The sequence below is a fragment of the Herpailurus yagouaroundi genome, unplaced genomic scaffold, assembly GCF_014898765.1.
Source record: "Herpailurus yagouaroundi ecotype Mexico unplaced genomic scaffold, PumYag 189, whole genome shotgun sequence".
NCBI lineage: Eukaryota > Metazoa > Chordata > Mammalia > Carnivora > Felidae > Herpailurus > Herpailurus yagouaroundi.
Window position 1 is genome coordinate 17,770,961 of NW_024412420.1, and position 13,798 is coordinate 17,784,758.

At 41.7% G+C, this 13,798-nt stretch overlaps 2 protein-coding genes across 11 annotated transcripts in view; one reads left to right on the plus strand and one right to left on the minus strand.

Moving 5' to 3' along the window:
- GPATCH8 (G-patch domain containing 8) overlaps positions 1-6,435 on the minus strand; it is a 103,441-nt gene extending 97,006 nt beyond the window's left edge. For 5 of the 9 annotated variants that reach the window (XM_040497797.1, XM_040497793.1, XM_040497795.1 and 2 more), the window contains exon 1: positions 6,336-6,357. Coding sequence is in view for 2 of the 9 variants with exons in the window: in XM_040497788.1 (XP_040353722.1) it covers positions 6,336-6,380 (45 nt within the window). In the remaining 7 variants the exon portion in view is untranslated. Of the gene's footprint in view, positions 1-6,335 lie in introns of all 9 variants that reach the window. The other 4 variants (XM_040497788.1, XM_040497787.1, XM_040497789.1 and 1 more) reach the window with 2 other exon arrangements.
- A 54-nt stretch (positions 6,436-6,489) lies between these two features.
- The window catches only part of LOC121045103 (uncharacterized), a 32,402-nt gene continuing 25,093 nt past the window's right edge, over positions 6,490-13,798 (plus strand). The window contains exons 1-2 of one of the 2 annotated variants that reach the window (XM_040497801.1): positions 6,490-6,739; positions 12,849-13,020. In XM_040497801.1, coding sequence (XP_040353735.1) covers positions 6,713-6,739; positions 12,849-13,020 — 199 coding nt within the window. In that variant the 5' untranslated portion in view covers positions 6,490-6,712. The remainder of the gene's footprint in view (positions 6,740-12,848; positions 13,021-13,798) is intronic. The other variant, XM_040497800.1, reaches the window with a different exon arrangement.

A 13,798-nucleotide genomic window follows, 5' to 3' on the forward strand; every position in this document is an offset into this window, starting at 1 on the left:
TATTTGCTGCAATATCAAATCAATGACTTCTTTCAGTATTTGTGGTGCTCATTTGTAATTCCTCTGGTAATTAAACATGAGTCAGCTTTCACTTAATGCTAAATGGCAATGCTAATATGAAAAAGAGATATAATGCCAGACACACAAGCAAAAGTACCAAGCAGTTTTCAGGGAAGGAATTTTAATAGAATTCAAGAACAGGATGTTAACCTCAAGTTGGAACCCATTTTCACTAATAAAATATTAGAAATTTATCAAGTCATAAGAAAAAAGATGAAATCTCTACATGGGTTTCAAATACATAATTCAAGATCTCATGAACTTCTATTCTTTTTCTTTTTTTAACCAGACTCCACGCTCAACGTGGGGCTTGAAGTCACCACTGAGATCAAGAGTTGCACGCTCCACCAAATGAGTCAGCCAGGTGCCCCAGAAAATGGAAATCTTGCCAAGAAAACACTGTCCTTTTTTTCATTTTATCATGTACCCAAACAGATGGAAAGGACATGGAAATGTGTCTCAGCTACAAAGCAGCAGAATCAGGATAATTAATGATATAGATCTTTAAAATTTTTTAAGTCACAGTTTTTAGTTCTGGTTATGTAATTTATAGTATTTTTTTAAGTTTATTTATTTTGGGAGAGAGTGAGCATGCACACACGAGCAGAGAGAGAGGAGCAGAGAGAGCAGAGGAGCAGAGAGAGAATTCCAAACAGGCTCTGCACCGTCAGTGGGCTGGAACCTAGGAACCTTGAGATCATGACCTGAGCTGAAATCAAGAGTCAGATGCTTAACTGACTGAGCCACCAAGCACCCTGGTTATATAATTTATCATAAAGACTTGATAAAACATGATAAAAGAATCCCTCTGTAGTACGCTAATGAGAACTGTGTGATACGTATAGGATAAAAGAACACAACACACCTGTTTTTCTATGTTCATGGTACTAGAACAGCCCTGTAAATCATCAGCCTGATACTATATTCCTCTAGATCTGTTTCTTCTTCGTCTCCCATGCCTACTTTTAAAACAAATAAGCATACCATCACACAAAACCCTGTGATCACAATTCTTGTCAAACCCATTCTCCCTTCAATGAAACTCATAAATGTCTTTCTCTGTGATTTTTTTTTCCTTAAAATATCCCTTTTCAAATACCTTTTATCTTGAATATATACCCTGTATCCTTCAAATCACCACCAGAGAGCTTTCCCTTAAGCTGACCTGACATGGTAATTCTTGATCCCCTGAGAATATACTAACCAATAATTTTGCATTTGCTAATAACCATGCCAATTTATCATCAGTATTTTGAAATTGGTACAGCCTTGGTTCCAATCCTTTCCACCTATCACATAATATGTTGAGAAAGGGAACAGTAATAATTTTGCATAAGTTTCAGTATCCCAAGCAAAGCAGACATTCATTCTCATAGCTAGTGGCATCTCTTCCAGATGATGGAAGACCTAGAAAACAGAGATTAGAACACTTGCCCATGTCTCTGCCATATCTGCATTAGAATGCAAACTTTTTTACAAGACACCACCACAGAAAATATACTTACATGCTTCTGTGCCCTAAGTACTTTAAAACTTTAACCTCCTCACTTAATGGTCAACTTCAGAATTAAGTGAAGGCCACATCCTGGTATCATGTGAAACACCTAGAAGAATCCTACAAACATGCTACATAAAAGTAATACATGATTTATTGCTATTTACCACTATGATTACTTACATAGATTATAGAAAATCCTTGGGTAATTTTATTTCTATTATGAACTTTAAGATACTTCTCTCATTCTTTTATTACTCAACTATCTATTATCATAGCTCCTTTTCACTAGAAACCTAATACAGAGGGACACCTGGGTGGCGCAGTCGGTTAAGTGTCCAACTTCGGCTCAGGTCATGATCTCGCAGTTTGTGAGTTCGAGCCCCGTGTCGGGCTCTGTGCTGACAGCTCAGAGCCTGGAGCCTGCTTCAGATTCTTTCTGTCTGTCTGTCTGTCTGTCTGTCTCTCTCTCTCTCTCTGCCCCTCCCTTGCTCACGCTCTGTCTCTGTCTCTCAATAATAAACATTAAATGATTTTTTTTTAAAAAGAAATCTAATGCAGAATATATTTAGAACAAAAAGTAACGAGAGGCTACTTTAAATCACCAGTCCTCTGCAAGAACACAAACTAAAGAACGTATTTCCTCATAGCATTCAGCAGTGTCACCATTAATAGCTGCACAACCACGAAATGTTGAGCAGATCTTAACACCTTATGGTTGCACATCACTGTACAAACAAAACTTTCTTTAGAGAACCTGTAATCCAAAGTACTGAATACATCTATATCTTAAATTATACTATATATTTTCCATTAGTTTGTGTTAACATTTCAAACTGTGAACAAATATGCCTTAACCTGGTAAGTGTAGGCAGAAGTCATGTCTCATTCAGAAATTGAGGTCAGATTCTTAAAGCCGTAGTCAAAACTTAACATTAAAAAAAATAAATACATCAGCCTAAATCACAAAGATTTCCAAAGATTAAAAAATATCACTTAAAAAGACTACACAAAAGAATGCCTAAACTACGTTAATATATCCTCTATGAGAGTATAACTCATCACTGTCAGAAGTCTCCTTAGAAGTCCTTGAGAGACCAAGAAACAGATCTGGACAAAAGAGAACACAGTAAAAAGTACTTGTGTAATCTCTCTAAAAGCTCACTTACTCTTTGTGACCTAGAAGTTTATCCTCCATATTTGATGACTCAATTACAGATACAGAAAATATGTAATTACCAGTAGACACAATGATTATGAGCACAGGTTCAAGAGTCTAAGAGCCAGAGTGTGAATCTAGGCTCTGCCATTTATCCAATGTATGTGGTTGGCCAGCTATTTAATTCTCTGTGCCTTAACTGCTTCATTTGAAAATGGGCGTTAATAGTACCTACCTCATAGGGTTATTGTGAAGATTATTAGCTAATAATACACATAAAGCCTGTAGAGTAATACCTGTTTATTATTAAAATGAAGTTATCAAGGGGCACCTGGGTGGCTCAGTCAGTTAAGCACCAGACTCTGGATTTTAGCTCAGGTCATGATCTCACAGTTCGTGGGTTCAAGCCTCCCCCTGCCCCCATCAGCGTAGAGCCTGCCTGGGATTCTCTCTCTCCCTCTCTCTCTCTGCCCCTCACCTGCTTACTCGTGCACACTCTCTCTGACTCTCTCAAAATAAATAAGCTTTTAAAAAACAAAAATAAATAAATAAAATGAACTTACTGAAAATGTTTAAATGTCCCTGATAATGATTACCCCTTCTAGTCATAAGTGCTCCAGGTGGCATACCACAGTTAATTAAGCTCCTCACCGTATTATACAAAACACCTTTAAACTTCAGGTGTTTACAAATAAGTGAACCCACTTCTGACTCAATACTAAGTTCAAGATACCACAAACTCTTCAAAATTTGCACTTGATGATAAATTGGCAAAGAGTGTAATTTTATACTTCTAAATTATCTTGCCAAATTAAAGGCAAAGAAAATGATACTCATCTAGAACTTACCAGAGAAGACAGCACAGAAAATTTTCTCGTGCTGTAAGAAGATCTGTTTAAGGCAACAGGATCTATGCACTTTGTTTGGAAACCTACTTGGGATTTGTTTTCAACTGTATTCAATGCCTTCACCTCATTTATCACTTAAAACCTTAAAAGGAGGCCACATTTAATTTTGAATAACCCAACCCTGAAATTTGTTTCAGATATACTATATTCAGAAGCATGCTATTACACTTCCTCTCAGTAACTTTAATTGAAAGACCATATTAATGAAAATCAATTTTTATTTTTCCTTTTACCATAATATCCAGAAAATTACTACTTTAAGTATTTTTATTATGTATTTTTTTCTATTTTAGAGAAAGAAGAGAGCAGCAAAGAGGCGCAGAGGGAGAGAAAGAATCTTAAGCAGACTCCATGCTCAGCATGGAGCCTGACGCTGGGCTTGAACCCATTACTTTGGGACCATGACCTGAGTAGAAATCAGCAGTCAGACACAACAGACTGAGCCACCCAGGTGCCACATTTAAGTATTTTTAAATGGATGCTTTTTAGAAATGTAGTACAATAATTTACAGAAGTTGTAACATCTTATAATTGTCTAAAAGGTTTTCATTCCCAATACCCTATTTTACCCTTAATATTAGGACATCTGAATTTTTAACGTTTATTTATTTTTGAGACAGAGAGAGACAGAGCATGAACAGGGGAGGGTCAGAGAGAGAGGGAGACACAGAATCTGAAACAGGCTCCAGGCTCTGAGCGGTCAGCACATAGCCTGACGCGGGGCTGGAACTCACGGACCGCGAGATCATGACCTGAGCCGAAGTCGGACGCTCAACCGACTGAGCCACCCAGGCGCCCCTTTTTTAAAAAAAAATTCTTTTTAACGTTTATTTATTTTTGAGACAGAGAGAGACAGAGCATGAACAGGGGAGGACATCTGAATTTTTAAAAACCAACATTTTCCTGGCTGACCCAATACTGCAGGAGTTGGTTATTCCAACATACAAGCAGGAAACAAACTTCAAATAAACGTACTATCCTCCAAGGACTAGCAACCAGGTTTTACATAAACCCAACCAAAGCCTAAGAGAAAGAACTCTTACTTGAAAGGTAGAGGCTTTCTCATTTTTTTCAAGTGACAGCACTCATAATCTGCTATCCAGTTTTCAAATTCTTCTTTCAGGGCTCTGCAAATGCTCTTTGTTTAAGCCTGCTGAACTTCTGGGGTTGACAGCCATTTTCCCTCAAAACTTAACTGTCCATATTATCTATTTTCAATTTTATTAGGTCACCTTGAAATTCTCTCCTCTGAAAAAGCACTTGAGGATTTTAGTTTAACGACATGTCTCTTTAAAAATTACCAATAAAGCCCACGCATCTTTCAGCCTACACGCGTTTTATAGTTCTCACTAAAAAACAATCTTTCTCAGGAATCAAATGGTTATACAGGAACTGCTTCAACTTCCCTGGCCCTGCATTATATTCTTAAACACCTTGAGATCCAGTCCTGTGCTACAGCTACACAGCAGGCGCATGATTACAAGGCTTTTTAACAGCCCCCAGATCCCTTACTGCTGCAAAACTTCTCACAAGCGTTCTATGCACTAGTCTGTTTAACAGTGTTGGTTTAACTGCTTTACCTGTTTATTAACCAACCCAATCATTTCGGGGAATTCAAACCCTTCAAATCGCCTTCTGAAACATATCTAGAGTATCCCATGTTGATATTCAGAGAAAGATCTGCAGCGGGATAAAAACTTGAGTTCTGATGTTCATCCCCTGACCCAAATTGTTGTTGCCAGGATATGCGGTAGTAATGCAGTGGTTTCTTTGAGACTCCAAGGATGTACTTTACCCTAGAAATAAGCAATCTCTAGTAAATCCCTTTTAGTGGCCGAGATTTCTGCGGTAACAATGCTCAACTGGAAGGTATTTTAAACACCCGAAAGACGAGTTCTTCCAATTTGGCCTTTATTTTTTGCTTAATAATGCCTGCTATCACGAGGACATTTTTCCTTACAACACTTGCAACTAAAGAAAGAAAAAGGCAGCTTGTGGCGCTAGTTATCAAACGCTTAGGAAGTCCATGATCATTACGCTTCTTAAAAATCTTTCGAGGTAGGTGGGGGCCAACCTTACGTCGACCACAGTCCTACAACTTACGGCTTGCCAAGCAAAACTAACGGCCTAATAACAACAACAACAACAACAACAACGTTCACGCCCGGAGAAATCTCAATGTTTGACCAACCAAGAAGGCGTCTGGTAACTAAAGCACCCTTTTCCATGGGAAGAAATGAAAAGACAGACAATGAAAGGGATTCACCCTAGTGAGGATGGACGAAGGACGACCCCAAGAAGAGCCGAGCGAGCAAAACCCAGGGGTTCGGAAGCGGCAGTCTCAGCAACACCCGCCCGAAGCCCTCCCAACCCACCCCTCTTTTCCCCCCGGGAGCCCGCCCGTCGCCTCCGCAGGCCGGGCGGACCCGAGGGGAGCACAGACCCCAGTGTGCGGTCGGGCTTCCGAAACCCGCCCAAGCAGGCCGAAGCCGCAAACCCGCGGCCTAAGTTTAACAGGTAAGAGAATAAGAAGTGAGAGCAGACGCGGCCTCGCCTCAAGCTGGGAGGCCCCCTGAAGAATTGGGAGGCGGGAGCAGAGCGAGCCGGTTCGTAATCCGGAGGGGAGCCTGAAGGAAAAGAGCTGGGAGCGGGGGGTGAGGAGGTCCCGGCTCGGCCAGCGCCTTCCCGGATGCTCGGCGACGCCCGTGTTTACCTGAAAGTCTCGGTCCTCGTTGAAGCGGGAGAAGCGGTCCGCCATTTTGCCGCCTTCGCTCCTCTCAGGACGAAGCTCTCGGGTTCGCTCCTTCCCTCCCGCGACACCCGCCCCCTCGCTCGCCTCCCCAGTTCCCCGCCTCCTCCCACGCCCACCCGGCGCGCGCAGGCAGGGAGGGAGGAAGCGAGAAGTCGCGTCCAGAAGGGAGCCCCTCCAGCGCAGGCGCCTTTCGGCCCTGGAGGCGGAACCTTCCCTTAAGTCCCCTCCACTCTCGCGGCCCAGAGCGACCCCGGCGGCCGCGCGTGCGCGTTCGCGCCCGAGAGCAGCAAGCGCTTCCGGAGAGAAAGGTCACGGGGGCACAATGCGCTTGGGTCCGGATGTTTTCCACCTGCTCGCTTCTACGCGTGAGATATATTTTCTTACCCTCTTGTTTCCATGTGTGTGTAGAAGCTCATCCTCAGCTTTATTCACTGAATAGCAACGTAATATCGTGGTTGAAAGCGCAGATCTGGAACCAGACTAGCTCCTTTCAAATCCTGGTTTGCTCTGAGGGTTAAGCGGCTAACGAGACAGGAATGAGCCCTTCTCTCATAGGACTTAAGTTCCAGTGGAGAAAATCAGATAAATAGTAAAATATTTACATAATTTTAAATATTAACGAGTGCCACAAAAAATAAAACAAGGTACAGTGCATTTCAGAGACCTCGAAAATGACCTTTGACCTTTAGGAACAGCAAGGCGACCGCAGGCTTGGAGCAAAGGGAAGGGAAAGTTAGACCTAAAGGCCCCTTAACTGTTAAGAGTTGACTTGTTTTTCTTAATGTTTATTTATTTATACTGAGAGAACGAGAGAAAGAAAGTGCAGGCTAGCAGGGGAGGGGCAGAGAGAGAACCCCAAGCAGGCTCTGTGCGGTTATCTTGGAGCCGGATTTGAGGCTCAATCCCATGAACTGTGAGATCATGACACTGTGAGATCATGACCTGAGCTGAAACCAAGAGTTGGATGCTCAACCTAGTGAGCCGCCCAGGTGCCCCAAGAGTTGGCATTTTTAAGAGATTAAATATGTTTTAAGGAGACCAAAGTTGATCAAAATCAACTAAAGCTCTCTGGGTTTCAGTTTCCTTTTTATAAAATAAGGAAATTAAATTTGGTAATCTCTACTGCCCATGACCGGCAATGACTTTGTGTGGGTTATGAATCAGGTTTTTCCATCCTATGGCTTTCCTGAGGACCCCACCCAGCCTCCAGCTCCCTTAGCCAAAATACACAAAATGTAGGAGAGACATGAAAACTTCCCTGCTTTTGAAAAGAGTAGTTGACATAAATCATAAAATGGAAAATAGCCCTTCCCGACCCTGAGAGAGTCAAGTGGAATATAAGTTTTTGGAAGAAGGATGTGTATCTTCCATTCCTTTGTTACCCTGTGCCTCACCCAAGCCCAGTTCGAGCAAATTACAATTTTAAGCTGCGAAAAGAACTCTCTATCTAAGGAGAGGCAGAACACAGAATGTAAATATTGTAGAGAGACTAGAGGGTTAAAATGTTGCAGGTTGAATCAGATACACCCCTTCTCTCTCTCCCAACCCCACTAAAATGACAATAAGAGGATGAGAAGGGCAGTAAACTCACATGGACAAGGAGGCCTGAAGAAGGAACAACAGCAGGCAAGAGATGTAAACAACAGTTTGGAAGCTGGAGGGGTTCCTGACAGGCTCAGTATGTAGAGTATGCAACTCTTGATCATGGGGTTGTAAGTTTGAGCCCCCATTGGGTGTAGAGGTTACTTAAAAATAAAATCTTTTAAAAAAGAAAAGATTTAAAAAAAAAAGAAAAGAAAAGAAAAGATTTTGGAAGCCGGAAAGCATAGCTAAATGGAAATAGCTTTAGTAGAATAGAAGAAACAAATTTAAATGGAAATGGCTTTAGTAGAATAGAAGAAACAAATTACTGGAGTGGAGAAGCCAAGGAAACTGGTTGACTAACGCTAGGGTATACCAGAAAGGTTCAGGAATTGGAATCAGCAGGTACCAAGATGAGAGAGTTGAAAACAGGACTGGTTACAAGGCAGTTTAGGAAACGGACTCTATAAATTCCTTTGTCCTCCGGAAAGACTGAACAAAGAGACTTTAACATATCTGGCACAGATAAGGAAAGAAGTACCATGCCGAAAGTGAGAAGAGTTGGTAGAAGCTAACATTGTGGTCAGACTTGGTGGAAAAAATGGGAGTAGGGGTGGGGTCTCCCCAACATATAAAGGTCATGTTCCAGCCCAGATATCCTGCAGAGAAGTCCATCATTCCAGAAGCCCCATCCACACAGAGCTTCCACTTAGCTCTTATGTATGAATGGATAGCCAAAGATAACCAGACATTGAAGGGAACCTGTAAGACAGAGACACCCCCACCCCAAAGCAAAACAAAAAACAGGAAGGGGAATTCAGAGGGACCAGAGATAATGGAAATAATAAAAGAAACCATCAAAAGAATGGCAATCAATAGCCACAGAAATATAATATTACCCCAGGAAATAAGGGACCACATCAGGAAGCATCAGATGCCAAAAAGAGAAAAAAAGAATATTCAGAGATTAAGAAATAACTTTTGAAAGTTAAAATGTTTTAAGCAGAAATGAAAGATTCAATAGAAGAGTTAGGAAATAATAGCAGAAATCTCCCAGAAAACAATAAAAAGACACCCTGGTCCAAGCCATCTTTACTTTCTCCCTCATCATTGCAATAGCAACTAAGTGTCTGCCTCCACCCTGACCCCCTACCGTCTTCCAAGGAGCATGGTGATAAGGTTACGAGGTCAATTGGAGCACATTAGTCCTCTGCTGAAACCATTCAGTGGCTTTCCCTGTCATGGACCACTATCACCTCACCTCTCAGACGTCATTCCTCTCTGCCCCTCCTCTCTGGGCACACTGGCTTCTTGGCTATACCTTGATCCAGACCTGTTCCTGCCTCAGTCTGCCCTACTTAGAGGCTAATGTATATGTTGTTCCTTTTGCCTCATTCTTCCCAAGATAACTTATCCATGTGGTTTGTCTCCTCATCCTCTGGGCTTTATTCAAATGTTAGTTTCTCAGTAAGATCTTCCCTGATAACCCTATTTAAAATCACGGAGCTTAGTGTTCTGAACATCCTGGTCTCTTTCCCTAATTTTATTTTTCTCCATAGTAGTTACACTTTCTAATATTTAATGTAAACTCCATTAGAGCAGAGGTGGTTTTTTTTTCCAGTTCTATTCCCTTCTATATCCCTAGCACCTAGAATAATGAATGACACATAATAGGCACTAAAGAAAGATTTTTTTGAATAGGTGAGAAGAAAAATAGGAAAGAACAGAGAAGAAAATGTAAGTGTCAGTCCAGCATCTGAATAGCAGAATTTCCAGAAAGAATGGGGGAAAAAAGGAAGGAAGAGCATATTGAAGAAATAACATTTTCTGGTTCTAAGAGCCTGAATGTCCAAGTTGAGAGGGCCCAGCACAATGGATGGAAAAATAGCTTGCTGCCTGGTACAGCGTTGTGAAATTTCAGGACACATGGGATAAAGAGAAGGTCTTACAGCTTTCCAAAGAAGAAAAATAGGTCACAAATGAAGGATTGAGAATTGGAATGATCTTGGATCTCTCCAAAACACCAGACTAAGGAGTAATTCCCTAGAAATTCTGAGAGGAGAGTTTGAACCTAGAGATCTATATCCACCCACCCACCTACCCCCAAAAAAGAAGGAAAGAAAAAAAATCTTTATCCACCCAAATCATTACTCAACTGTAAAAGGGGAAAATGACATTTTTCAACCTGCAAGCTCTCAAAAAAAAAAAAAAATCTATTTTCCACGGACTCTTTCTCTGGAAGACACTAAGGGAAGTTCTACAGCAAAACAAAGGAGTAAAACAATAAAGAGGGAGACTTGAGGTCCAGAAATCAAATCCAGCCTGAGGAAGAAGCGAAAGGATTCCCAGGGTAACCGTGTGGAGACACTCCAGGATGACTAGTGTGCAGCAGGCCTAAAAACACACAATCCAGATGAAAATAAGAGGACACAGGAGGACAGAGGCCCCAAGAAGGGGCAAGCCAGAAAGAATATTGCTGGGATACTAGTGGATCTGAAAGGGACATTTTCATTTCTCCAAAGTGTATACAGGGGAAGTCAGTGACAATATAGAAAACCATGGAAAGAGAAAAGGAAAGAAAGAAAGACAGACAAAAAACTTCAAGGGAAAATATTATAAGGAAAAAGAATTTTTTAAGGTTTTATTTTTTTAAGCAATCTTCACACCAACATGAGGCTTGAACTCACAACCCCAAGATCAAGAGTCACACACTCCACCGACTGAGCCAGTCAGGCACCCCCTATAAGGAAAAAAATTAAAGATAGTAATTCTACTCTGTAACATGGCTTAACTGTGAAAAATACCTACAATCACAGTAATATAAAAACTGAATATTGGGCGCCTGCTGGCTCAGTTGTTAAGCATCTGACTTCAGCTCAGGTCATGATCTCCCAGTTCATGAGTTCAAGTTCCACATCTGATGAGCTCGAGCCCTGCTTGGGTGAGCTTGCACCCTGCTTCTGGTGAGCAGGAGCCCCACTTCAAGTGAGCTTGAGACCCACTTTTCTCTCTCTTTCTGCCCCTTGCTCACTTGCACCCTCTCTTTCTCTAAAAACAAACAAACAAACAAAAAAAAAAACCTGAATATTGATCTAATAAAAATGTTTAACAAAAGTATATAGTGAGGGTATAGGAAAGGAAAGGGGGCTAGTTTGGGAGATATAAGTCTTCTTCCATAATGGGAACTCAATAGGTAATGTCTACATTTGAAAAAAAATCAAGAAATATTAGTATGAGCATATTATTTAGAATGAAGAAATATTGGACAGAGGCATGATTAAAAATAAGGAAGAGAGCTAAAAGAGTTGAAAGCAGCTGCCTCCAAATAATAATTAGTGGTGAGATGACTTTTTTCATAAAAAGTCATGCAGAATAGTTTGACTTTTTAGCCTATGGAAATAATATTACTTCAATTAAAACCAAAAATTCAATTTAGTGATTGAAAAAAAGGTCCATACCAGCCAATTCTCTATTCTTTCACTTCTTGCAGGGATAAGACAACATAGAAAAGAGTATCACATAACTCAGATTTTTTTTAATGTTTATTTATTTATTTTGAGAGAGAGAGAGGATGTTTGTGGGCAGGGGAGAGGTTAGAGAGGGAGAGAGAGAATCCCAAGCAGACTCCATGCTGTCAGTACAGAGCACTACTCGGGGCTCAATCCCATGAACTGTGAGATCATGACCTGAGCCGAAATCAAGAGTCAGACACTTTACCGACTGAGCCACCCAGCAGCCCCTCGGATTTTTCTATACTTGGCCAAGGAGAACAGTTGTTAGATATTTTGAAAGTTTATCCCTATTTAGCAGCCTTTGGGGTGGGGCTTACTATGTGCCGTGCTTGCAGCAAGCTAATAACTCCACATGCATTATCTCATTTGGTGCTCACAGCCACCCTATGAAGTAGGTACTATGATTAGGTTTTTTCCTATTTCCCAAGTAAGGAAACTGAGGCTTCTATGAATTTACCCAAGGTCAAACTCCTAGTAGGAGGTGGAGTCTGGATTCAAATTGGGTCTGCCTGGGTCAAGAGTCCCACCTCTAAACCTCTACTCCCAGATGCCAAACTAGACATTTGTCCAGTGGGAACCAGCATAGGGAAAGGCCGGCACTGTGAAGGCTGAAGCTGATGGGAACAGGAAAAGGGCGGGGCACTGAAGGCAAAGGAGGAAGGAGCTGGGACAGTCTTAGAAGGCCCTCCTTTCCTCCAGACCTCCCCAATCCCACCCTCACCCAAGGTCAGACTCCTGGTAGCCAAGCAGCAAAAGTGGGACTGATCTATGAAGCCCCAGCCTGCAAGAGTGTAGGGTCAGTAAGTAATGATAGAGGCTGTGTAGGAGAGGGAGAATACCTTTTTCTCTACCTTTTTAGGTTCTCCACTGGAACTCCTGTAACCAAAGACAGACTAATAAGAGAAAAGCATACAGATTTATTTAGTATAAGTTTTAAGTGACATGGGAGCCTTCATAAGGAAATGAGGACCCAACTGTAGAAAGATAGGATAGAACAATATAGTAAACTGGGAGAAATGTAGCAAGGCCTGTTCATTCAGATTCCTCCCTGTATCCCTCAGTCTTCAGAGATAAGGGTGCTTCTTCTCTCCAGATATAGAGAGAGCACTTCTCACATGACAGTTTTCTGACATGCTTCAGGGAGTTAGAAAGCCCTTTCTGCATCTATGATTCCTTAAATTTCTTCAGCTTGAAACATTCAACATGTCACAGTGCCATATTTGGGGGTTGCATGTCCTGAACTCCATCAGCTGGAACCCGCACATTTTGGAAGGCACAAAGGGTAGCTATTTTATTTATTTGTTTGTTTTTGCATGGTTGGGGGAGGTGCCTTGCTTATCTGTGAAATCAGATTTCTGTTCCTTTCTCATTATGGAGACAGGCATTTGGGATGGTGAAACCAACAGCTGCCTCTCTTTGGGCCCTGTGGACCCAGCTGTGTCTCCCAAGGAGTCCTGGGTACAATGTGAGGGAGAGCAGACCCCTGCTGGCTACACGAGGGACTGTCCCGGGGCTCTTCCAATGGCTCCTTCCCACTGCTCTTTCAGGGAAAGGTAAGAGTAACTCCTACTTTCTTCTCGAACCTTCTCTGATAATCCCAACAATACTGTAACATAGCTGTCACTGCTTACACAGCCATTTTGTGGGAGATGACACGGAGGCTAAGGCAGGTAGTGTCACATGGCCAAGGTCATACATGTAGTAGGTGAAGAGCTAGAACCAGAATGCCGTGTCCTTCCCATTTCACCACTGCCTCTCTTAAACTTGTAACAGCAGCACTTATACACATTTTAGTGTTTACATGCAATGTATGGGTGTTATTTCCTTTAATCTCAATTCAAATAGCTGATAGAACAATTGTCCTCATTGGGCAGATGAAGAGGAAAGGTTCAGAGACATCAAGTAATTTGTTCTTGGTCACATAACTAAAAAGATTCGAAAGTGATGTGTTCATCCCTGCTCAACCACAGAAAAGACAGGAACTGAAGTGTGTAAATTGGGATAGAATTTAAGACAGTGGGAAGGGGCACCTGGGTGGCTCAGTTGGTTAAGCATCCCACTTGAACTCAGGTCATGAACTGATGGTTCGTGAATTCAAGCCCAGCTTCAGGCTCCATGCTGACAGCTCAGAGCCTGGAACCTCTTCAGATTCTGTGTCTCCCTCTCTCTCTGCCCCTCCCTCGCTTGTGCTCTTTCTCTCTCTGTCTCAAAAAATAAACATTAAAAAAAAAAAAAAAAAAAAAAAACAGTGGGAAGGATGCCTGAAGGAATTCAAATGCGACTCAAATAAAAAAAATAAAAAAAAAATAGGGGCACCTGGCTGGCTCAGTC